We start from the raw sequence: 25,912 nt of genomic DNA, 5'->3' as shown, positions 1-25,912 counted from the left end.
TATTATTTTGTCATTACATGTTTGCAGTAAGACTGTAGAGATGCAGCCTGATTGAGCTATTTTCCATCTTTCGTCTTGTCCTGCTGAATTACCTCCAGGTTATTAAAAGCTGGCACCGTGGGCAGGTCAGGGAAAGGTCGGAGGAACCTTCTGATGTGAAGATGGAAATTCATCCCCAGTGCCAGCATCCCAGCACGGAGGGATGGAGAGAAACTCCAAACAGCAAGCAGCTACGGAGTTCATATGCTGAATTCTTGGATTAACTTCATCGGCGTAGTGCTTTTGGTAATGGGTGTGGTCCTGACATTCTGGATATGGAATTAACTGTAGATAAATTTAACGTACAAGAAATGGCAAAAACTAATTTATATCAGTCATTACAAAAACTGAAGATGATCTTTGATGATCCACTTTTGAAACCCTCCTGTAAAGTCCAGGATCATCTGGAGTGTATCCTAGCGTCCATTGGAGAAGCCTGGACCAATCCTGGGATGTGGTGATGGTCCATTACTGGGTGTGTTGGACCATCTTCACTGCATCTCTAGACAAATGAAAATGTGGCAGCTTGGTTGGAACCATGTACAGTTGCAAAGCAGAAACCTGCAGCCATTTGTCTGGCGAGAACGTTCAACAACAAGTCTGCATGGAAGAACCTGGATGAGAATTGCGGTGAGAATTGATTTTCAGGGAGGAACAGCGTTGCCATTGTTGGACAACAGAAGTGACATCGGATTTCAAGTTCAGGTGCCAGAGGTGGCTTCTCAGTTACGACCAGAGAATAATGCTTGGACATCTTTTCTTCTGAGAGAAGACTACCTTGGAGTTGGCCAATAAATGGGAAATTGCCCTTCGATGTTCCTGGTTGAACCGACAGCGCGAATGGGATGATGACGGGAATTTAGAGGTTATGAAATAGACATAGCAGCGAGTTAAAGATGAGACACAAAGAAGATTACGGTGGAGAACCTAATAAGTGCTTGTCGGGCCTCAGATGGCCTCGTTTGAGGAAACCGGCTTTGATACTTTAGATGAAGTGTTTTGGAGCATGTTTGGGATCTGAGGGGGATAAAAAGAAAATGAACGACCGCATAGAAATTCTTGCATCGGCCCTAAATGGCTTCATTTGACATTCTCTCACCCATCCATGAGAACATCAAGAGGAACCGAGGCCACCAGGTAATTTAAAAGCCACCATTACCCTGCAGCCTGGTTACACCAACACGTTGGGTAAATTTGATCCGATTATGGACCAGGATGTAAATATGATATCAGACATTCTCTTAAAATAGAATATTGCAACTATATATTGACTTTAAGGAGACTATTTTTCACGGATCTGCATTTAGAGGACTTTTATGAAGCTGTCAGAAATGGTTCTTGAACTTGAAACCTGGTCTGCAAGGTTACTGATCCGTTTTTGAGCCTTTCTTCACTTTATGGTTCACAGGGTTCTGGTAGAAGTTGATCAAAGTGCACACAAAATTTTATCCTTTAGTGTCTAGTATCTAGTTTATACGGTAAATATGAGCTACATGGATTACACTGCAGATCCTGGATCCAGAGCTTCCTCACGCAGCAGACGCCACTGCATCCAGAGGACAGAAACGAGCATCACGCCTCTATTATTGATGGTGTGTCAGCTACAGCGATCCACTGCAGACAAGAGACACAGCAATAAACACAGAGACAGAGACGGTCTTTCAGGTGATGGACAGCACTGCACAGGTTTTAAGACAGTATTTATGACACGACAGTGGAAACGAATTCCCTTTCCAAAAAAACAAGGCTCAAACGAAAGATCTGGAGCCAACACAGCGTTACGAAACATTATAAAACAGAGAGAGAGAAAAGCAGAAGTGCAGCGAGATGAAGTGCATGAGATGCACTCGTCTTTGAGTCCTGCCGATTGTCTCTCCGCATCCCGCCAGCAGTCTGCTGCAGGGGGAGCGATTCAAGCACAACAAGGCGCCCATAAAAACCCAGACGGCAAAGAACGGGCGTGACGGGGAGCGGAGACCAGCAGAGTCACGTGGAGAAAGTCCCGCTACTCGTAATTACCGCGGACGCGCTGCTGCCTCGCCTGGTTCCGACACGGAGGCCTTCAGCAGGAACCTCTGCAGCGTTTAATAAACCTGAGGAGCAGAGCCGTGAAATGGAGCCCCAGATGAAGCTGCAGTAGAAGATCCATTAGATGTTGCACAAGCGGGAGGAGCCTGTTCTCCAGGGGGTGTGGTCCGAGCACATCAGGGAGGAGTCACAAAAGTTTGAAATCTTCCAGAAGATGGGGTCAATTCCGTTAGGGGAGGGGCTAATATCCAGTGGGAGGGGTTTTCACCATGGGTTCTTATTCAGAAGAAAGGTGCTCACTGCATGATAGTAGGAGGAGGAGTCTATGGCCTGTAGTCTTCTGGATTCTGAAGGCTGTAGGTTGCGATGGAGTCAAGCAGCCAACTGCGGGACACCACGGCGGCTTCAACCTGAAATGCTAAAAAGAAAAAAAAAAAAAAAACTTGAGCTGAGAGGCGAGGGAAGGACGTCCACTTGTTTCTGAAAGCGTGCAGCGGACTAACGCCACCAAATCCAGGAGACACGGACGCCTCCAACGTGGTCGCACTGCTGCTAAATAACTAAAAATGTAAAACGCTACGCGGTGATGAAACCGCCAACCAACAGCTCTGATGCCCGCAGGACTCTTCTGCCGTGTGTCTGGAAGAGGCAGGAATTCTTGTAGACAGAAGTGTGTACATCAAAGTCTGTGTGTGGGGCTGAATACTGATCAGTTTTAAGGGCTAATTAACAAAACAACCAAAACTAATTAACAAAAATAATAAAGTAATAAATGAGTGAAAACGACTTGTTGGCTTCAATACACCAAATAAATGGATATTTTCAGAATCAGACATATTTCAAGCACTCGTCCAGTTCAGATATTGTAGTCATGTAACACATGTACATGCTAAACTGGCAAATTCACCAGGAGGATAAACTATTTTTGGTGGCTTGTACATTAGGATTACTGGGAAACCGCAGTGCTAGCAATACTGATGCAAAAAAAAAAAGTCTTTTAAAGGTTCCCTGACATGAATTTATTTGCTTTTATATCGGTTTGTTGGTCCCCTAATTCTGTATCTGAAGTCTCTTGCTGCAGAATTACAGCCACTTTGATCCAGTCCCACAATGTGATTTCCCAGGATGCACCGTTTCACCATCTGTAGCTTTAAATGCTAATGATGAGGAGAGAGGCGGGACAAGCAGGAGAGCAGCCAATAGGAGTTGAGGGGGAAATGACGCCATCAACACCATCCACCAGCCACAATGTTTGAAGCAGACAGGAGTCGCCGTTTCCCCAGAAAAAATAAAACGAACCCGCCGGTTCTTCAGAGTCTCGCATGACGGAACAAAAGAAAAATACATTTGTGTTCAATTTTACACCCAATAACCAAGCAACTGCAATGCTTCACACGTTTGGAGATAATATTTTTTGGGGGGACTGGCGGGAAAAAGCAAGAGAAACGGGGGGTAACCGTAACCGTACATTTTTACATTTGCCTTCTCACAAAGGGAAATGTAAAAATGTACATGTCACCATGGCATTTGTTGCAAACTCAGCATAACACTGGACCTGCGCTTTGCTGCTAAGCGGATTGTGACAGAAGTGGAAATGAGCGAATATGAGTAATATTAGTAAGTACAAGTTACTAGAATATGTGTAACGGTGGAAAACAGTCCTGATATAAATTTTGTCAGCTTTTATTGAGTTTGAAAAATGTCCTGGTCGATCATCTGTGTGTGTGTGTGTGTGTGTGTGTGCGCAAGCAAAACTTAAAACTATAGCCCCACGTCTATGGATGATTAAAATCAATATGGAAGAAGAAAGGTCTGTTAAGTCAGCTGCGGGAGAGAATACATAAATGCAACAAGACAAACGTACACTTTCTACACACATGCATGTCGCACACAATCACACACACATTCTGTGTGTCAGAGATACAAACACGGGCAGCAGACAGCGTCTGCTTCTAATCTACATCATTTATCAGGCTGATAAGAGTTAACGGCAGCCCACACACAGAGGATGAGATATGCAGCTGTAGAAACGTAGTCTCCAATCATCTCACACACAGACATGAATCAGAGCCCAGAGCCCCAACAGACCCACACTTCACCACTCAGCGGGGTTCAAACATGCCTGTCGGTGAGGAGATACGTGTTTTTCACCTTTATTCGCTATTCAGTGTGTTGGAGAGGAGTTGAGACTCACCACTGAAATCAGGTGGGGGCTGCTGGAGCTGCACCACCACCAAACGCAACGACATCTGAAACACAAGACAGGAAAACAGAGTGAGACGTGACCGTGACAACAGTCTTGACAAGAAGATGACATCACAATATGATACTCAAGATAATGATGCTAAAGATGCTAATGACGTCACATTATGACAACCTCAAAGCACAATACAAAATATGACATCACAATGGGATGCTTGTATATTGATTACTTCACAATATAATGATGACATCACAACATAAGATAATGATCTTTCTGTTTTTTTGCCTGTTTTGAGGAGAAGTGAAGAAGGTCCTTGACCACCGTTCCTCCACACTGTTCAACCATCCACGCCATCTGACCTGCACACAAAATCACACTGGAGATGCAGACGTAAGTAAATCAAGATAGTGGGCGGGGCTACCTTTTCCATCTATGACCGAAGAACAATAGCAAGCTATTATTTTTATAAGGAAGATAACACATCAATTAATTTGACCTGTCAAACACAGAACAGTTTGTACAAAAGCTCTGATGTTTAAATAAGAATCATTATCAGTAATGATCAAACAAAACAAAACATGTACAATATGAAAAATCCTTATCAATAATCAATAAAGTATTAGTGTAGCGTTGTGATTTATAATGATAAGATCAACCTGCTTTGTTTTATTACCCCATCGTCATAAATGGCTTTATATCAGTCAGTCAGTGACCTTTGACCTAAAGCGTTTGTGCCAAACTCCCTCAATGTGTTTTTTTTTTTTTATTTTACGTCCTCTGCTCTGTTGGACGTCTCAAGCAGCAATTTTCACATGTTCCGTTTCTGCACCTCGTTCATTCACTCTACGCCGAACCGATGATCCAACACCGGCACCAAACAATTAACTTGCGCCTCAAAACAAACAAGCCGAGCTAAATAAGAATTGGAAAAAGGCGTCGCTGAGCCGGCAGGAAGCGGCGGCGGTGACTTCGGGCGTTAAGGGCTTGGTACACAGCTCACCGTAATTGCTCTCGGACCGACGGCCTGATTAAAATGCAACCTTCTGAGACCGGGAAAATAAAAGTCGTCGAGGCAACAACCACGAAATTGAAGGGAAAGAGGGAGACAGAAACGCTGTTATTTCTCCCCTATGACGATCCAAATGTAGTCTTTTATTGTTTTAAGCATCAATGATCATTTGTACACGGGATGCCAGCAGGTGCTGGACAGGCCCGGCAGTCGATTAGGGGTTAACTGTGAGCCTGCCTGGGGATCCAAAAAATTTCACGAGGGAAACACCAGTTTGTCCAGACGTGAAGAAACAGCAACTGGTTGTCACTCCTGTGCTCCCTGCATGGCAAATACATCTTAATTTATATACATTTAAAAATGAATCACAGCAATTAATACATTCATTCTGACAGTCCTAATTTTATTTTCTCACAAAATGCAGTTTTATGTGAATCACTGCATCATTACCCAAATATAACGATTGTATTGTCCCCTTTAATGTCTCAAATGACTCAAATCACACATGAACAGAAAAAGGTACCGATTCCCCACACTCGACTGAAATGGTGAGTATCTGCTTATGTGTAGTAAAACCGTATGGTCATGTTAATTGCATGATGTGTGAATTGTGTGAGGGGTGAACGTCACCTCCGTCTCAGTAGGGACCCACAAGACACCTCTGCCACCAGCAAGCGTCTTAATTGGAGGTGAACGACGCATGTGCGTTAAATGCGATTGCAGGCAGGGGTTTTATTACCTGCGAACTATCCACTGCAGAACTGGAGAGGACAGCAGATGCTATCAGGCTTCAGACGGAAAACGGAGAGGGCTAGCTTATCTGAGATTGGTCTGAAGACGCAGACTTTACCACGTCCCTCCTCTCGTTAGATCAATAAATGTGAATTAATGATGCCAATCCTGATGTATCAGTGGTGCTGTGGCCCTGTCTAACACACACAGTGTGAGGACCAAGGGTAATAAAAACATGAGACATGCATTAGAAAAGTTTTATAATCCTAATTAGTGGCCACCAAAATTTCCAACTTCTACTAAATGTCAAGTTTTTCTATCTTTGTGAGGACATTTATTCCACACTGACAATTAGTACTTTAAAAGTGTGGGGACACCCTCGGAAACACACATGGGATTGAACCTGGCCGTGTAATCGTCCCTAAAGGGACGCTGAAGTCCCCATGTGCCAGCTTCTGGTGACTTGAAATCTTTATCCACTGCCTTCAACTGTCGGGAGCAAACAGTTCTTCTCTTCCACCAAATATCCCAAAAGTAGAGCTTCATCCGGCGGCTCAAAGACATTTGATGTTCTCCAAAAACACCGCCATTTTATCCTCCTTTCCGCTTCCTTATTTCGTCACTTTTCTGCAGGACACCTGTCTGTCATTCTGTGTCGGTGTGCTTGAGGGTGTACAGTGTGTTCAGTAAATTGTATTGAATGTGCTTTTCTATAAATTGTAGGTCTGGGACCATTCAGAATAAGTAAAAGTTGTACTTTTTTATTTTTTTTTAACTCAGTCATATATGGAAGGACCACGAGAAGGTCCTGTCTGATGGTGAACATGGATGGTTACTCCAGAATTAATGTCAATTAATGTAGATTCGACAAAACTCTTTACTTTACTTGGCAGACGCCAGCAATTCCCATTCGGTTTCCATAAATTGTGAGTTCAAAACTAAGAGCCCTGATAAGGCCCAACTTGTCAATAATAGAACATGCAGGGAATTGTTAAGTGTGTGTGTGTGTGTGTTAGACTCTATTGAAATTACTTACACGTATCAAAAAACACAAATGTGTCCAACAAAAGAAAATGAACTTGCTGTGAGATCAGAGGTTTTAGATGATTTTAACGCCTATTTTGAATGATGTTCTGAAACGTCAGATTTTATATAAATGTATACAGACACCTGTTCTGGTCCCTGTCCCTTGTCCTTGGCGTAGGTCTACACTACACATAGATGCTCTTCTAGATCTTTAATGAGGATTAGCCCTGGATGGATGGAAGTTAATGAAGTTTTCAGACAGGGTGAGAACTTCCTGATTATAATCTCCCTCCTCCTCTTTCGCAGGTGACAGCAGATGACAGAGGGACTGCGCCACACCAATTATCTGGCCCTTGTTATGCAAATTAGCATATAATGAAGAACAGAAATTGAATAAGGGGGATGTGACAGAGAGCGGCAAGATACGGGGAAGGCGAGAACAGGACGGTGGCCTCCTGAAGTCGCACTCGTGCGGTCAGGAAGAAGGGCGGGACATTTTGGACACAGAGTTTTGAGCTCACCTCTCCTCCTTCCACCACTTCAGTTCATCAGAGCCTGAGAAGCAGCTCAGCCGTATAAACACACCTCACACCAACACTGGTTTAGTAGCTGGTAAACGGATCTTCTGTAATAGGTACGGGGGTGGTAGTGGCCTAGTGGGCAACACACTTGCCTATGAACCAGGAGACCCAGGTTCAAATCCCACTTACTACCATTGTGTCCCTGAGCAAGACACTTAACCCTGAGTGTCTCCATGGGGGGGGACTGTCCCTGTAACTACTGATTGTAAGTCGCTCTGGATAAGGGTGTCTGGTAAATGCTGTAAATGTAAATGTAGGTAAGTCTCCAGATTTGCAGGAACTGTTATCTTATTTTCGTGACTGTGTTATAACGAATGGCCATGAATGAATGTGTTTATTTCACGGTGAAAACACCGCCCTCTGTAAAACCTCCAGCACCACACCGCCTGGTCCCCGGCTCGACTGCTGGTTACCTACCGGTGGTCATGTCATCAGTGAAGGCTCCGTGGAAGCAGATCTCATGGCTGCTCATCAGAAGCTGAGGAAGGAGAATGGACAGAAGGTTTGTCGCTTAAAAAAAAAAAAAAAAAAAAAAAAAAAAAACTTTTCTGGTCCTACAGCCAGGCAATTAAATCCAACATTTTTGCTGATATCTGATTTCTAATATCTGAGAACTGAATGAATAATGTAATGGACTAAGCACACCCACATGCCATTGTGTCCTTTAACCCCTAAACAGCTGCCTGGAAGTATTAATGTCAGTTTGTGACAGTGACACCACTGGGGAGATAACCGCAGCATTTTTTTAAATGACAATTGTCATTATAGATTTCTAATTTAGACAAAACTCCCCGGCGTCCTCAGGTGTCTCCGTAGCAAGAGATAACATCCCACAATTCCATACGCACACTGACAAACAGCCCCAGCTTTAAGTGGTTCTTCAGAATAGACCTTCCTGCACCATGAGGTAACAGGGACACGTTAGTTTTATAAAGCGCAAGCAAGGTGGTCTAATGATTATTAATCCATTCTAATGAACCTGAAAAGCTCCTCCCTTTTCAAAACCTTATATATTTTATATCTTTTTTTCCCCAGAGTGTCAGAAATAATTAGACACAACAGAAGGGCTGGCTGGGTTTTTTGTTCCTCTTCTACAGCACACTGACACTTCCTGTTAATACCTGTGTATTTCTTATATTCACACTCTATGTCTTACGTTGCACCACGGAAGGCTGCCGAACGATAATTCACTGTGCGGAGGACGTCTTACTGACCCTCTGGTCCCCGCTGCTACGTGCTTTACGAGGACCACCGTGCTCTCGGCCACTGACCACGTCCCCTCGCACCTCAAAGTCAGCCTGCAGCAAAGGACAAAAGGTCAAGTTAACAATCGACAAACGCAACAGAGAAACGAAGCAGCAAAACCTTGAGCACAGCAAGCACAGCACATGGTGTCACAGTGAAACGTGTCCTCTGTATTTAACCATCACCCTCGGCGAGCATTGGGAAGCCATGACAGGCGCCCAGGGAGGAGTGTGTGGGGACGGCACCGAGATCAAGGGGAACTCGAACCGTCAACCTTCCTTCCTTCCTTCTTTCCTAATGTAGTTAATGCTGCAAATTCCCGAGGCTTTAAGGAGTTAAAACGGCACGATGGATAAACTCTTCCACGACAGAGATGTGCACCACTACAGCGCAGACACAGTAGACTCACACCGGCAAATAATCTGGCGTTTTTTCAACGCCACTTTACCAACTCCGCAAACAACAGCCGGCGGCTACCCAGCGGGCCGCAGACTTCGAACGTGCAGCGGGAACTCGTCTGATTGGAAGCGATGTGGGTTTTTTTAAAGGAGAACTCACTTCATCCAGAACTTTCCCTTGTCTGAAGCTCTCCGAAACCCCTGCAGACACAACAGAAGAGATTAAAGAATGAAAAAGTGACTCCAACATAAAAGCAGAAACGTGCGGGTTTATGCAGCGTCACGTTCGATCGACTTCGGAAGACGTAAACGGAGATTAAAGCAGAAGAAACAGCAGAGAATTAGTTACACGATTAGTTAGTCAAATCCAAAGTGACGTGATTGTCATTGTGGGACGCTGCAGCACAGCACACGGTGACGCGGTGAAATGTGTCCTCTGTGTTTAACAGTCACCCTTGGTGAGCAGTGGGCACCATGACAGGCGCCCGGGGAGCAGTGTGTGGGGACGGGACCTTCATCAAGGGGACCTCAGTAGGACCTTGCCGGCTCCGATTACGAGTCCGTTTCCTTACCCGCTAGGCCACCGCTGCCTCATTGATGTAGTGTATGCATATACAAGGTAACATGGGCGTGTCCCTATAAAATATTCCCCATAAGCCTGGTTGTGTGGTCGGCACCGGTACTCACAGAGAAAGCTCACCACCCACTTCCTGCTGGCGATTCCTTGAAAGTACTTCAGCGTGCGCTCACACGCCAAGTCGTCATCTGCCAACGAGCGACAGAAGAAAAAAGGGATCTTAACATGGCACAACGTAGACACACAGACAATAAGAGACCACATGACATGATTTCCTTCACTTTCTTATGGCCACACAGCTGCTGTTCCAGGATTTTACCGTTTTTTAAAAGTTAAACAGAGCTGTGAGTTCCACGGTCCATTTTCTACACCCTGACGTGCTCCTGTAAGATATTAATCAGGCCAGAAAGGGCTCTGCACACGGAATCCACGTATTTACATCATCATAATCTACATAACAATGCACGTCTGTATTCACCATGGCAACCGACGAGAACGGGGGGGTCTTTAAATGACGCGTCTTTCTGCAAATCTGACATCATTCATGAGGAACCGCTCAGAGCCACGAGCGCCAGGGTTTCCTACTGGGAAGCCTCAAAACGACTGCCTTGCTCCTGTCGTTTCATCCCCTCTTCAACACTGCGGCAAGAAACAGACACAGACGCCCTCCCTCCCTGAACCCAGAGACTCCCCACAGCTCCGAGTGCTCGGTGCTGAATACCGAATCACACACAGGAGGACAGGAGAGAAATCAATTACGCATAATCACAAACAAAATGACGTGTCCTGGCTCCAAATTCAACCCGTATCGTACCATTAGCGGCACAGTGGCCTGTAGCTCCCGCACTAACTACTTACACACCGGCTAATTACACGGCATCGGAGGCTGATCAGCAAGGCAGACGCGTACGCACCTATCCGCGCTAAAATAGGTTCAACTACACGCTCGTATACTGACTGAAATCGCCGAAGGTCTACAAACTTCTACGTATCCCGTAATAAAATTCAGAGTACGCGAAGAATCTACAATCATAGTCATAGACGCTGATATGCTTACATTTACGGCATTTATCCAGAGCGACTTACAGTCAGTAGTGACAGGGACAGTCCCCCCCTGGAGACACTCAGGGTTAAGTGTCCTGCTCAGGGACACGATGGTAGTAAGTGGGGTTTGAACCTGGGTCTTCTGGTTCATAGACGAGTGTGATACCCACTAGGCTACTACCACCCACCAAAAGCAAATCAAATACTGCCCTGTGTGAGGAAGGAACTCACAACCTTCAGATTACAAGACTGACAAAGTATATCGGTATCGGCATATGGACCAGGTAAAGCATCCGACAATATGTGACCTTTGACTGCAAAAATGCATGAGACCAAACGAGTTGTAAATTTTCCTAATAGATTTTGTTCTGAAAAAGTGTGACATCACCTGTGTTACAGGTTACGGTGACCTCTGAAATTCCTTTTAGCCGTTCCCGATACTGTCCGGATCCGGGGTTCGTCCTGGTTTCTTTCACCTGTGTATGTCTGTATAAAGCTGCCTGTTCGGTGATGCCACCGTGACAGATATGTTGTGTTCAAAAAAAGGAGTCTTGAAATGTTTGTGGAGCTGCAGTAATAATAATAACTACTGTACGAGCAGAACGCTCCCGATCGGAATTCTGCAGACGCCGCAGCTCGGCTGGGCGCCACTTGCGTCCACGTTTATTCGAAATGTCACTCTATCATCGTGAAAAGATCATTTCCCACGACGAGCTGCGGGCACGCTCTTTGCGCACGGCTTCGCGGCACCCCGGCGTAGGAGCGGGACTCGAGTACGGCGCGGTCGAAATGACACCTCGGCGCGCTCATTACGCTCATTCGGCCACGCCGCCGTTTACCGCTGATAAAGCCGACTGTCAGCACTTATCTCCCAGCCCACGGTAACGTGCACTCATCCACACCGAGAAGGGGTTCGAGGAAACACTGGAACCCCTCCGACTGCCCTCCTCTCGCCAACCCCCAGAAAGATCAAGAACCCGAGACTTCCATTTGCCGGTTGCCGGGGAGATGGTGTCATTAGATAGGCTTCTTAATGTTCTACAGTTGGTAGAGGAGGCTTTGATATAAAAATAATCCCACAGAGAAAGTAATTAAGGCTGGAGGAGGCTAGCAGTGTGTGTGTGTGTGTGTGTGTGTGTGTTCCTCTAAAAGGTTCTGAAGTAAAATTGGAGGCAGACCATGACCTGCCCTCAGTACGTCTGGAGAAGGAAGAGAGAGGGAGGAGAAAAGACTGGACTCGTCCTTTCAGCCCTGAACACAAACCTGCATTGCACACGCCACCATTTTGGTTCATCCAGACCTTCTGACCAGACACAGGACAGTAAAGGCCACAGAGCTGATGAAGACAAGACACATACCAGTTTTCATGATGACATGGGTGGTCCTTGGGGTCACCAGTGAGTTCACACTCCCTCCAAGCTTCTTAGCGAATCTCTTCACTTTGAGCTAGAAAGAAAGGGGAAGTGGGAAAGAGAGTAAAAATGAAAATGTGAGAGTAAAAAATGAACAATCAGGAGAAAAATTCATTTGAAGTCTGCACAACGCACATCACAGTAGGGTGCAGCGTGTAGAACTTATAAGTATAAATGCTGGAGCAGCTATGAACCACTGTTACAAATGCAGACAATAATACTGCACTGTATTTGCATGAAAAACATTCTATCTATATATAAAACCAAATAAAAAAGTACATTTTAATACCAATCATCTATTTCTAAGATTTTGCAGTTAAGACGATCACGTGCAGTTTATTTTATTTGAATAATTAAAAATCTTCTGATCAAGGCATAAAAGGTCATTAAAAAATTCTGATATTGGCAGTGCAAAATATCTGATCAAAACTTTCATTACTTAATCTACAATTAGATGGTCGATCAATACTTGGTCTCAGGCACAAAATCAAATTTAAAATCTGGCAAAACTGTTACGATCTGAACCCACTTTGGATAGACACGCGACGTGACTGCAATAAGAAAAGAAAAGAAAAATCAGACACAATTCCTTTTTTAGTATCCGTCATTTGCTTGTGTAATTATTTTGTGATGGTCACCTCATCAATTTTTATCACCTTTAAAACACCTTGATTGAGATATGACGCCGGTGATAAAGAACCAACTGCCTGTGGGCTTCCTGCCATTTTATGGGATGCTGTAAACAGAGTTTGTATAAAACGTTTCATAGCCGCGATGCCCTCTTACCAGTTCGCTGCCACTGAGGCCTGATGCCACCAGTTCCAGTGTGCCAGTGTCAGCTGCCTTGGTCTCACAGGGGGTCATCTTATCGCGTTGTGGCTCCGCTGGCCCTCCCAACACAACCTCTGTTCGCCCCTTCACCTCTGACCTGAGCCCTGACCTCTGGCTGGGAGGCTTTCCACAGCTCTGCGATTGTCGGCCCCTTCGGCTTCGCTGCCCTTTACGTGAGAAAAAGTAAAATTCTATATGAAATCATTATAATCTTTTTCTTCAGCTCCAAAATAAACACGTATTTTAACTTATTGAGACTGTGAGAGTTCTGTACAGCAGAACCCTTCAGCCCTTCAGTGCACGCAGCGTGCTCCCGGCGGAGCCCGTTTTCATCCTAATCTCCAAACAATGCCGAGCGCACCAACAGCCATTCAGCATTAGCAGCGCAGCAAACTCTGACAATGGTACAGACGGAACGCTTTAATTTCCCAGGTCGGTGTACGGCACGACGAAATCCAGTCCGCAGGAACCCCACAGCACCACACCAGTGGCCTTCAGTCCATAACCGGACTGGAAAAATACCGGAATGCGACAAAACTTAGGAACATAAGGAAGAAAAAAAGTTTTTCAGTAACAAGAACGGCTAAAACCATAATCATGAAACCAAATGTTGTACATATACAAATCGACAATGGGATTATATATTATTTGAAACATGCACACAATATTATATTACAGTTTACATAGTTGTAAAGGTGTTAGTAGCCTAGTGGGTAAGACACTCGCCTGTTAACCAGAAGACCCGGGTTCAAATCCCACTTACTACCATTGTGTCCCTGAGCAAGACACTTAACCCTAAGTTGCTCCAGGGGGGGACTGTCCCTGTAACTACTGATTGTAAGTCGCTCTGGATAAGGGCGTCTGATAAATGCTGTAAATGTCCTATTTTAATCAATTAAATCCTTTAATGAGCTGAAGGTTTTTAATAAGTTTTTTGAAAGAGTACAAAATGGGTTAAAATAAGGTTCAAAAACATTCTTGGTCCAGATCTGGTAATGAAGAGCGAGAGTTGAGTCACGATACTGAAATTTCAAACTTGATACCAATACTGAGGATGGTACGTGATACTCAATACTATTTCCGATACTACAGGGAAAAGAAAAAAAAAAAAACATAGGAACTTTGTAATAATGAACACCATATACACACAAACAAACATACTAATAGAATTTAATAAATACATTGATAAACAGATAAGAAACAAAGAAATAATTGAATAAATGAAGGAAATGTCTTTTTAATGTTTTTGAACTAAAAAAAAAAGGTGCATTGTCATTCTTATTGTTAACTTACTTAAACAGTCTTGCTTGATAGTTGCAATAAAAAATTTCATATTACGTTTGAACAGCAACTTCACTCCCCTTTGTGTAATTCGGGGTGATAATGTTTCAGATGCTTTGCTTTCCAGACAGTCCTCTTGCTTTTTTACATTTTCCAGCAAGCTTGGTGCTGTAGTTCTGTTTACTTTACTTTACTTTACTTTACTTTACTTTATTTAGCAGACGCTTTTATCCAAAGCGACTTACAAGAGGAAGACACCAGCAATTCTCGTTCGATTTCTATAGAACATCGAGTTTACAAACTAAGAGCCCTGATAAGGCTTAGACTTGTCAGTGAAGAGCATGCTCGGAGATTGTTAGGTGCTAGACTAAGAAAAATTATAATGTATTTATACATTTTTGTATTGTTTGTGCAATGTATACGCATGTGCGTGTGTAAGTGTTAGATTTGTCTGTAATATTTTTTGAACAAGAGGGTTTTCACCTGCTTCTTAAAAGTGGTGATAGTCTCGGCTAGTCGTGTGGAGGAGGGCAGGTTGTTCCACCAGCCAGGGACAACAACGGAGAACAGACATGATTGGAATCGGAGACCCCGTGAAGAAGGAATTTTTAGTCTCCTTTCGTTTGCTGATCTGAGAGAGCGTGCAGGAGTGTAGCTAGGTAGTATTGTGTTGATGTAGGAGGTAGTATTGTAGCTTCTGTACAGGGGTGTAGCTAGGTAGTATTGTGTTGATGTAGGAGGTAGTATTGTAGCTTCTGTGCAGGAGTGTAGCTAGGTAGTATTGTGTTGATGTAGGAGGTAGTATTGTAGCTTCTGTGCAGGGGTGTAGCTATGTAGTACTGTGTTGATGTAGGAGGTAGTATTGTAGCTTCTGTGCAGGAGTGTAGCTAGGTAGTATTGTGTTGATGTAGTAGGTAGTATTGTAGCTTCTGTGCAGGGGTGTAGCTAGGTAGTATTGTGTTGATGTAGGAGGTAGTATTGTAGCTTCTGTGCAGGAGTGTAGCTAGGTAGTATTGTGTTGATGTAGTAGGTAGTATTGTAGCTTCTGTGCAGGAGTGTAGCTAGGTAGTATTGTGTTGATGTAGGAGGTAGTATTGTAGCTTCTGTGCAGGGGTGTAGCTAGGTAGTATTGTGTTGATGTAGGAGGTAGTATTGTAGCTTCTGTGCAGGAGTGTAGCTAGGTAGTATTGTGTTGATGTAGTAGGTAGTATTGTAGCTTCTGTGCAGGGGTGTAGCTATGTAGTACTGTGTTGATGTAGGAGGTAGTATTGTAGCTTCTGTGCAGGAGTGTAGCTAGGTAGTATTGTGTTGATGTAGGAGGTAGTATTGTAGCTTCTGTGCAGGAGTGTAGCTAGGTAGTATTGTGTTGATGTAAAAAAAAAAAAAAAAAATTGTGAAGTGATTGTCACATGTGATACACAGCAGCACAGCACACGGTGCACACAGTGAAATTTGTCCTCTGCATTTAACCCATCACCCTTAGTGAGCAGTGGGCAGCCATGACCAGCGCCCGGGGAGCAGTGTTTGGGGACGGTGTTTTGCTCAGTGGCACCTCAGTGGCACCTTGGCAGCTCGGGATTCGAACCAGCAACCTTCTGATTACGGGGTCGCTTCCTTAACCGCTAGGCCACCACTGCCCCACTGTAGGAGGTAGTATTGTAGCTTCTGTGCAGGGGTGTAGCTAGGTAGTATTGTGTTGATGTAGGAGGTAGTATTGTAGCTTCTGTGCAGGGGTATAGCTAGGTAGTATTGTGTTGATGTAGGAGGTAGTATTGTAGCTTCTGTGCAGGGGTGTAGCTATGTAGTACTGTGTTGATGTAGGAGGTAGTATTGTAGCTTCTGTGCAGGGGTGTAGCTAGGTAGTATTGTGTTGATGTAGGAGGTAGTATTGTAGCTTCTGTGCAGGGGTGTAGCTAGGTAGTATTGTGTTGATGTAGGAGGTAGTATTGTAGCTTCTGTGCAGGAGTGTAGCTAGGTAGTATTGTGTTGATGTAGGAGGTAGTATTGTAGCTTCTGTGCAGGAGTGTAGCTAGGTAGTATTGTGTTGATGTAGGAGGGCGCAGTTCCATTTACAGCCCTGTAGGCAGCATCAAGGATTTGAACTCAATGCGAGCAGCTACCGGGAGCCGGTGGAGGGAGATAAGAAGAGGTGTAACATGGGTGTATTTTGGCTGATTGAAAATGAGACGGGCTGCCATATTTTGGATCATCTGGAACGTCCTCCAGGTAGCTGGGTGAGGGACATCATTACCTCAGACCCTGGCACACTTACACGTCCGCTTACACTGTTCAATGTTACCCACGCAAAACACAGGCAACATTGCAGCCCAATAACGTACAGCGTTATGAATGTCAGTATGCAGGAAACTGCAGTTTCAAGGTTTGTGTGAAACAGGACAGTCATGACTGAGACGGAAACATTTTCAACAAGTCAAAAACATCCCAAAAAAGAAGAAAAAAGTGAAGTGATTGTCACATGTGATACACAGCAGCACAGCACACGGTGCACACAGCGAAATTTGTTCTCTGCATTTAACCCATCACCCTGAGTGAGCAGTGGGCAGCCATGACAGGCGCCCGGGGAGCAGTGTGTGGGGACGGTGCTTTGCTCAGGGGGACCTCAGTGGCACCTTGGCGGATCGGGATTCGAACCGGCAACCTTCTGATTACGGGGCCGCTTTCTTAACTGCTAGGCCACCACTGCCCGGTGTCACCCTTGCGCAGGGGCCATGCTAATCTTCTCTGTATCGTTCCAATTTTAGTATATGTGCTGCCGAAGCCCCCTCCCACTTCAAGACTCAACCTGAGATACCCCTCCTTCCAAACCCCAATCTCTGAGAAGCAAGCCACACAGTTCCAAGTTCACTTCGAAGCGTTCCAGGATACATGACAGAGATCAAAGAAAGCGACAATCACTTGTCAGACAGCTGCAGGGATTTGTATGTGGGGAACTGTAGATACGCTTGTTTGCCAGTGAAGCCACGTTGTTTGGGGTTTTTTTTAAGCCACGGCATCATGCATTAAAATTCTGTTCTCGTCCGATCCAGCGGATTTGTCAACTTGTACCTGTTTCCTTCCCTTCTTCCACCTGGGTTGCACAAGGCTGCGTAGGTCCAAGGTCGTCTGGTGCCCCCCGAGACGGGGCCACCGAGCCGCATTCTCGGGCCCAATTAGGGCCACTTTGCCTGGCAAGAGAAGAGGAGGGTGTGAGCACGGAGAGAAAAGGACGGGCGAGATGAAAGTCACGTCTGACCCGCAGACCTCAAGCCCTCAGCATCAGACACCGTTATTATCCAGGCACCAGCCACACAGGACCTGCGAGAGGTGACAAATGCAGCATATGCCACTACACAGCCTGGGAATCTGGATAACTGCGTCAAGTGAATTCTGGAGCGTCTCATATACAACCCTGTCTGGGGAATCTAAAGAGAAGAGATATTGATACAGAGTACAGATATTGATTGCTATGTGTTTGGCACATATTTTTTAAAGTCAATAATTAATAACACATTTAATGTCGCGAGCGATATAAAATCTATAAATTACCTTGATCGAAACATGGCAGCTCCATAATAATGAATAATTAATGGATTTTTAGTATTTACTCTAATTTATTTCAATACAAATTTGACAAAATAATGTCCAATTAAATAAAACATTGATGGAGAAATTAATTAAAAGGTCCCCTTTTATGAAAATATAACTGTGAGATTATTTAACATTAATACGAGTTCCCCAGCCTGTTGGTGGTCCTGCAGTGGCTAGAAATGGTGATGGGTGTAAAGAGTGTTTGGTTATTCTGCTTCACCGTGCAGAGAGGGGCAGCTCAGACGGTCGGATTTGGAATTTGTCCCCTTATGACGTCATAAGGGGACAGGTTACCTCCCGTTTCTCATGCTTTTTCCACCCAGAGAATTTCCCACCCCTCCCCTAAAACATGATCTCCACCGACCGTCCTGGCTTCCAAATGTGTGAAGCATTGCAGTTGCTCGGTGTTTGGATGTAAAAATGAACACAAATATATATATTTTTTTTAGTTCTGTCACATGAGACTCTGGAGAACCAGCGGGGTCATTTTTATTTATACTGGAAAAACACAACTTCCTGTCTGCGCCGAACATTGTGGTTGGTGAACGGTGTTGATGACGTCATTTCCGCGGAAGTCCCCTCAACTTCTATAGGCTGCTCTCCTCCTCGTCCCGCCTCTGCTCCTCATTAGCATTTAAAGCTACAGAACCAAAAACGGTGCATACTGGGAAATCTCACAGGGGGACTAGATCATTTACATTTACATCATTTACCAAACGCCCTTATCCAGAGCGACTTACAATCAGTAGTTACAGGGACAGTCCCCCCCTGGAGACACTCGGGGTTAAGTGTCCTGCTCAGGGACACGATGGTATTAAATGGGGTTTGAACCTGGGTCTTCTGGTTCACAGGCGAGTGTGTTACCCGCTAGGCCACTAGCATGAAAAGTGGCTGTAATTCTGCACCAAAGCTGAATTTCGGGAAGAGACTTCAGATACAGATACTCAGAACACTAAGACGGTGTTTGGGCCTCACTGGTTTTCTCACTGGCTTTATATAAATAGGCGTTAGTGGCCTAGTGGGTAACACACTCGGCTATGAACCAGAAGACCCAGGTTCAAATCCCACTTGTGTCCCTGAGCTGGACACTGAACCCTGAGTGTCCCCAGGGGGGGACTGTCCCTGTAACTACTGACTGTAAGTAGCTCTGGATAAGGGCGTCTGGTAAATGCCATAAATGTAAATGAGTTGATCACGCCCCCCTCAGCAGCCTCTGACCCCACCACCACGGCAATTCCAGCAATCCCACAAGGCAGCACTCAGAGGGGAGGGTGGCAGAGAGGCGGGACAATCCACACAGGACGCACTGGAGTGTAGTGGAGACAAATTACATCAGCAGCACAATTTTCCCTCTACGCGCCCTCGATGAGGACCAAGACGAAACCACTAATGACATTTTCGCTCTCAGAAGCGCATGCAGATTCCAGCCTCATCAGGGAGATCATCTGCCCGTCCTGCCAAATACATCACGGCCTGTCCTGCTCGCTAAATGACGCTCCCCGCTGTAGTACTGTTAACAGGCTGAGGGAGAGGTAATGGCACAGAGGAGACCGCGTTGGAGACGTTCCCGTACCTTGAGGGCCCTTGTCCATCGATGGCTGTAGACGCTGAAGCCTTTCCACTGACGCCACCTAGGGAACAGCAGATATTAAGATGCGGCTACTTACACAGAACCTGGTATAAATTTTCTGTTATAAAATCCTACAGGGACTCTAGTCTAGATTACAAGCGGATTATGTTGTATGAGAATATTACTTAAAGAAAAGAAAACTAGTTATAGTTACTAGGTACCTCTTTCAGAGTTACAGTGGTATAAAAGTATCTAGTTACCATGGAAATTAACTTAAGATGTTCAAATATGTCTAAATGTGGACGTCGTGGCTCCGCCTCCTTCTTCGTTAGCGGAGCTTACGTTAGCCACATCTGGGCTTCCACATTGTTGGCCAGTGGTTTTGATTGAAGTTGTTCGTTACTGGCGTGGATTATGACTTGGTTGCAGGATATAAATGTACATTTAACATTTACATTCTTACTTCTAATTACTTCTAATTTAATTCGACTTTCTACCCACCTGTAACGTGGTTTGACAGGGCTTGCCTCGGCCTCTCAGGCTCCGCCTCCTTCTGCTGAAGTGCTCTGGAGACCAGAGCCATCATCCTCTCCAGACGCCGCAGCTCCTCCTGCATCTCCGCCTTTTGCTGGAAAGAAGTGAGGGGAAAAGACGGAAATATTATTAGTCCCCCGCAAAGCGATTGGGTCAGCAGCCTGGTGGCCGTCAGCAGAGTAAACAGACCCAGAGCTCAGGCAGATATGAGAAATGTTCTGGCCCAGCTTCACTTCCTGACCACCTCTCAGTTCTTTATTAGGACTCGGGTGCAGCGGCCCATGAACGGCAACACAGGCAAGGTTTGGGCCACCCTGGTGGAATCTCATAACCTCACAGGGTCAACGGCCTGTCATAAAGACAGCTATAATGACGTGAACTGAAGCCCCGAGGACAGTGGTGACAGATCCTTCACATTTACATTTATGGCATTTACCAGACGCCCTTATCCAGAGCTACTTACAATCAGTAGTTAAAGGGACAGTCCCCCCCTTGAGCAACTTAGGGTTAAGTGTCCTGCTCAGGGACACGACGGTAGTAAGTGGGATTCGAACCCGGGTCTTCTGGTTCATAGGCGAGTGTGTTACCCGCTAGGCTACTACCACACATAATCAGAATAAAGACTTTGAGGTCCTGTAAAAAGCCCGGAACCACCATTCATACAATATAATCATGAAGATGGAAGGTCGAGAAAAAAAATATGTGCTTCATGCGAGACCAAATGAAACGTTATCAGCGGTGGCACTACAGGTGGACAAACGGCGCCACCCAGTGGAACCGGGCCACCACTGCACGGATACTCTCTCGGTAAAAATCCGGCCATACCTGGGTGTTGATTATCTCGCTGGAGTATTGTGAAGACTCCCCGGTGTCAGCGGCGCCAGGTTCATCCAAACATTCGTCTGCACCTGCACCACAGAATCCCAGAGTGATACGTCAACCAAGTCGTTCAGGAATAATTCCATTAATTGTTCAGGGCTGATTTATATATCATATATACCGACTTGTCGTCACCACATACATGATAACTTACATTCTTCAGGGGTGCCAAACAAATCCACAGACGCCTGGCTAGGACCAAGCCACTCTTCCCTGCACTGGGAAGGTGAGACGTGTCCATCACCTCCACCTGGGAAGTTCACAGTCTGCTCCCGCGCGTCAAGGCTTGATGGGACAACCTCGGGATGGGGCTGCGGCTCCTGCGCACCCGTGGCTCGGTTTAAGCAGGCAAGGATTGATTGGGACTTGCGGACAGGGCTCGGCGCTCTGCCGGGGTGGAAGAACTGGCTTAACGGTGGGAGGTTTTCTTCGCTGCCGCTCTCCGAGTCTGAGGAGTCTAGTCTCTGGGCCGTCCGTTTCACTTTCCTCTCAATCGGCTGGGAAAGCGTTCCTGCCGCCTGACCAGCACTTTCCAACGGCAACAGGCCATCGGGAGTGACGGAAGACTCCGAGAAAGGGCCGCGGTTGTTAGCGTCGGCCACGTCATATTTGGAGCTTCCACTCCCGCGGTTGTGCAGATCCTCTGAGGAACCGAGCGCAGGAAATTGAGAATCGGCGGTACGCGGTGGACTTGGTCCCCGACTCCTGGACACCATGTTGGGAGTAAGCGGAGCGCTGTCGGCACTCTTCTGGCTTGTCGTGTTGGCTACCTGCGACGGTGGCTGAGGGACCAAATCGCCGTCGCGAGAGGCAGCTTCCTTGGACTCATGGGGGTAACTATTGCCAAAATCCCCGCCGACGTTTGCCATTTTTTGGAAGCGACCAGTGGTCCTTGTGAAATCTCTGGACAGCAATTTGTCTGGAGAACCCAGACAAAAGGACTTGCGTTTGGTGACTTTAAAAGTCCTCAACAATTGCTCTGTGTCAAGCTCGCTGTCGTTTTCGTCTTCCTCAATGCACCGGGACCTACTGGCAGAGGTTCCCTCCGAGTCTCCATGACCTGGACGAGCGGCTGATGCTACGGCAGCAGCACATGGAGACTCTTGCTGCGGACCTTCATTTGGTGAAGAAGGGACAACGGCTTCTAAAGGACAGTTCTCCGCTTCAACCACCGAGTCTGGACGTTCAGGGTTCTTAGGCGGGTGGTGTGCACGTGGAACGACGGCCACTAGAGAGCTTTCTTTAGAACTACTGGTGTCCATGTGTTCAATTCCACCCATGTCATCATCACAAACACATCCATTTGTCACCAGAACTTTATCCTGCTCTGAAACAACCATTTCTACATTACGGTTGTCAGAACGTGTTCCTTTGTCCTTATTTCCTGAGAGATCTTCATCAGTAGTGACTACGAGCGATCTTGCAGATCTGGTCCTTCGGCCACCTTGGACCACTGTGGATGTCCTCTGCAGTCTTTGGCTCCTTCTGGTCTTTCTGGCCATGTGAGCAACTGGCGGTGAACTGCTGGGGAAACTCTCGATCTCAACCTCTGGCTCCAGAGCCATTGGCTTCTCGACCAGGTTGGAGGTCTTCTTCCCAACTGGGACCATAGGCAGGGCCTTGGTGACTTTACATGTTCTGCCTCTTGGCTTTCCCTTGCTTCTACATGTTCTTGATAACTTCTTGTTTTGTTCTACTTCTGTCCTGGTGGTACCAAGTTCATTATCCGCTTGCTGCATTTTTGCTCTGGATCTTGGTCCACGGTTTATGGCCACATCAAACACTGGACTATCCTCCAAAATTCCAGCCACAGGTGCTTCCTCAAAGTTACCTGGTTCCTTAACGTCTTCCTTCCCATGGCTGTCTTCTCGATTGGTGCCGGCCTCTTCAGGTTTATGGGGATTGGTTGGTTGGACAGGATCATGAAGATCTAAAGCAACATTTTCATTGCTGTCCTGGGTTCGAGGTCGTTTGATGAAGGCTGCTGGTGTCATTGTGCCCGCCTTCCTCTTCCTGGTCATTTTTTTCTGAACCGGGATCTCTTGCTCCATAGTAGCATTCCCAGCTGGCTCTGCGACCTTCAGCCTCACAGGCGAGAAACTCCGGTTTAGCTGAGCTCCAGCGGACCTGCGGTCACGTTTGTACACTGCACCAAACACCTGGTCCTCCAGGCACTTCCTGCCAACTTCTCTACTGGTGCCGGCTTCAGTGGTCCAATTAGCAGGTATTTCTGTGTCACTACCTGCATCAGAGACGGAGCCATTCGCGGTGCGGCGATCGGAACACTTCCCGTCAGTCAGGGAGTCCTCAGTGGAGGAAAATTTCAGCAACCACTCTGAGACCTTCTCCACGGTCTTCTTCTGCTTGCTGTCAGCAATCCTATTTGCATCAACGAGTGCTCTCTGGTGCCCGTTTACTTGCTTTACACATGCCTCTGAAGACCGATCCGTTTCTTTTTCCGGGACCGGGTCCCCGAGACCGCTGTCAAAACCGTTGTGTGCGTCTTCAAGCCCCATTAGTTGCGCAAAGGCGTTTGTTGCTAGAATAAAATTAATTACAAACCGTATTAAATTAAAGGGCAAATCTTCATGGGCAACGTTCCCATTTTTTAAAGAATGATGTACATAACATTCTAACTATTTAATTTAATTCCGATTGAGATAAGAATCGGGCCTAAAAATCTCACCTGTCCGGGCTGAAGACACAGACACTGCGTTCTGGTTAGTTCCCTTGGGAGAACTTGTCTCTGAATCATGACTCTGTTCGCGTTCGGCATCTTCATCACTACATTAGAAGCACAGTTACAAATAAATACAAAAATAAAACGAGATACTTAAAAAAAAAATGTCAAACAAAGCTGGACCTTGCTGGTTGTCTCTTCTTGGACTTTCCAGTGCAAACTGTGAAAAGGGACGTCACAGGTTAAATTAAGGAGTGAGAGAGGTTGCATAAAGAGCGGCAGATTTGAGCGAGAACTTACAGTTCGTGCAGGTGTCGTATTCATACGCCTGAATCAAGCGCTGTAAACCCTCAATTAGCCTCTGGAACCCCGGACTTTCCTGCAAACCCCTGACAGAGAGCCATAAGGAATAAAAACCAAGCGAGATTGGCTCTTCAACTGGCGTGCCAGCGCAGCAACAAGCCCACTAATGTGATCTCGCTCTCACCTTTTGGTGACTTTCAATTTGCACACTGGACAACTGGCTTCCTTTTTCTTGCTTCCGTCCAGTAGTTTCATCATGCAAAACCTGAAGAAAAAACAAAAGGCAAATAATTAAAGCAGAAAGTTTTTGTTAGAATTTACAATCCAATAACTGAACATGGACAGTGAAACGTGGTCCAGGGAGTCTCCCTGACCATCGTAAAAAAGATCCAAAAAAATGATGTATACTTGCAAAACTGATGATCGCACTTTGTGGACACAGGAACTCGCATCAAATCCAAACTGTAAATGGAACAGCAACAAAAACAAGAGACAGACAAGAATGAATGGCGTGCACATAAAGAGTGGCTCGTCTGTGCACTGATTCCGGTCACTCACCATATCGGACACTGCAGGTTCTCCCAAATGACGCCGATCCCTCGCTTCACCTCGTCTGCCCTCGCCATGCTCATCACACATATCTTCAAGCCTTCGTTTATCTGACATGGACGCCGCACAATAATAGAAATACATAAAAATGTCAGCCAAATGGTCATTACCACAAGGTGAGAAATTCGATTCAAATAACTTTATTTGTCCCCGAGGGGCAATTAAAAACCAAAAAGAAGCATTTGAAAAAAGTGGAGGGGCATTTTAAAAAGGGAGGAGGGCCATTTGAAAAAGGAGGAGGAGAAATTGAAAAGGAGGAGGGGCATTTGAAAAGGAGGAGGGGCATTCGAAAAAGGTCAAATGTTGCTAGAAATATAACATAAAACGTTCAGTCAAATACAGAGGAGACATCCAATATTCCAGCTTCTGCTGAAATACACTTGTTTGACTGACAAACATACTGTTGTTATTATTAACATTTCACTCTTAACCCTGCAGTAATACTTAACATCGTAATTGATTATGAATGCAGCTTGGCAACAATATTTCGACGTTCTTCATTAAAACTTAATTAAATACGGCACTTTAATTTGAATAATGGCGAATGGTTTATTTGGCAAGATCTTGGTAACTTCGTGCTAGGTGGCTAACGCAACGGTTCTGCTGCCTGACGAGCCTGGATCCAGTAAGCAACGCTTGGCCAGTTCTGCCGCGGTTCCGATTCGTCATTAAGTGCCATCCGCTGGCGCGGCGGTCACGGTAAACGGCGGAGAAGCAGAAGAGAACGAGTTAGAAACGGCGCCGCGACGTCCGTACTCACTGAGGGAAGAGGATCCGACTCGATTTTCCCGCAAATACCGAGTCACGTGATACGGGTTGCCAGATGCAGACGAAACTTCTTTAAAACGCGTCATTTTCAGACAGTAGTGTAGTCGGCTGGTCAGGTAACTGTTATATACTCTAACGCACAGAACACAGAAAATAAGCAACAGCGACGCTTGTCGTTTTAAAATTGTAATGACACTATTGCATCTTCTTATCTAATCCCTAAATGGTCTGGCCCTCCAAATGCTGTTTCTACCCACAAACATGTACGTATTTTACGTCACAATACATTTCTTTAAGTGCAATGCATTAGGGGATGTTGAATTGAATAAACGAGCTGAATTAATGTAGGTACGTAAATAAAATCAAAAAGTAAATGTAACGATCGGTGTAAATACCCAATCTGGCAACACCATGACAGCGATGTGTGTCGGTAATAACTAACCATTATAATAATTCTAATATGACAGCATCCCTAATGCCGCATTAAGGTTGCGTAATGAGAAAATGTTAATAGTTGAACAAAAGTAAATTTGTCGACGTGCCCGCGAACTCGCCATCAGCCCCACTGCGCATGC

The 25,912-nt window shown here is 45.6% G+C and overlaps 1 protein-coding gene and 1 pseudogene across 2 annotated transcripts; both read right to left on the bottom strand.

Moving 5' to 3' along the window:
- Positions 1-1,736: 1,736 nt before the first annotated feature.
- Positions 1,737-25,892, bottom strand: LOC114784889 (uncharacterized). Of its 2 annotated transcripts, XM_028970720.1 has the most exons (22): positions 25,780-25,892; positions 25,330-25,469; positions 24,519-24,619; positions 24,369-24,422; positions 24,145-24,225; positions 23,958-24,046; positions 23,841-23,877; positions 23,664-23,761; positions 21,132-23,516; positions 20,924-21,006; positions 20,066-20,192; positions 19,568-19,625; positions 17,473-17,591; positions 13,081-13,292; positions 12,241-12,328; positions 9,949-10,026; positions 9,422-9,462; positions 8,833-8,916; positions 8,036-8,096; positions 4,556-4,629; positions 4,262-4,316; positions 1,737-2,485 (listed from the first exon to the last, which is right to left on the bottom strand). In XM_028970720.1, the coding sequence occupies exons 3-22, from the start codon at positions 24,590-24,592 to the stop codon at positions 2,391-2,393; spliced, it is 3,993 nt and encodes a 1,330-aa protein (XP_028826553.1). In that variant the 5' UTR covers positions 24,593-24,619; positions 25,330-25,469; positions 25,780-25,892; the 3' UTR covers positions 1,737-2,390. The 2 variants fall into 2 exon arrangements, with proteins under 2 accessions (XP_028826553.1, XP_028826552.1); XM_028970719.1 differs by lacking the exons at positions 25,330-25,469; positions 25,780-25,892 and having other exon boundaries at positions 24,519-24,750.
- Positions 17,114-17,188, bottom strand: LOC114785017 (uncharacterized; annotated as a pseudogene).
- Positions 25,893-25,912: the final 20 nt, after the last annotated feature.

Source organism: Denticeps clupeoides, chromosome 2 (genome assembly GCF_900700375.1).
Source record: "Denticeps clupeoides chromosome 2, fDenClu1.1, whole genome shotgun sequence".
NCBI lineage: Eukaryota > Metazoa > Chordata > Actinopteri > Clupeiformes > Denticipitidae > Denticeps > Denticeps clupeoides.
The sequence above is the reverse complement of the archived record's forward strand: the minus strand, read 5'-3'. Positions and strand labels throughout refer to the sequence as shown.

What these genes read in the sequence shown, in the direction of transcription:
- LOC114784889 (XM_028970719.1), bottom strand. Translation starts at nt 24,676, where the DNA reads ATGACCATTTGGCTGACATTTTTATGTATTTCTATTATTGTGCGGCGT. An exon ending in TGCGATCATCAGTTTTGCAA is followed by an intron (nt 24,226 to 24,368) that starts GTATACATCATT and finishes TTTTTTCTTCAG; the next exon opens with GTTTTGCATGATGAAACTAC. An exon ending in AAGAAGAGACAACCAGCAAG is followed by an intron (nt 23,762 to 23,840) that starts GTCCAGCTTTGT and finishes CTTCTAATGTAG; the next exon opens with TGATGAAGATGCCGAACGCG.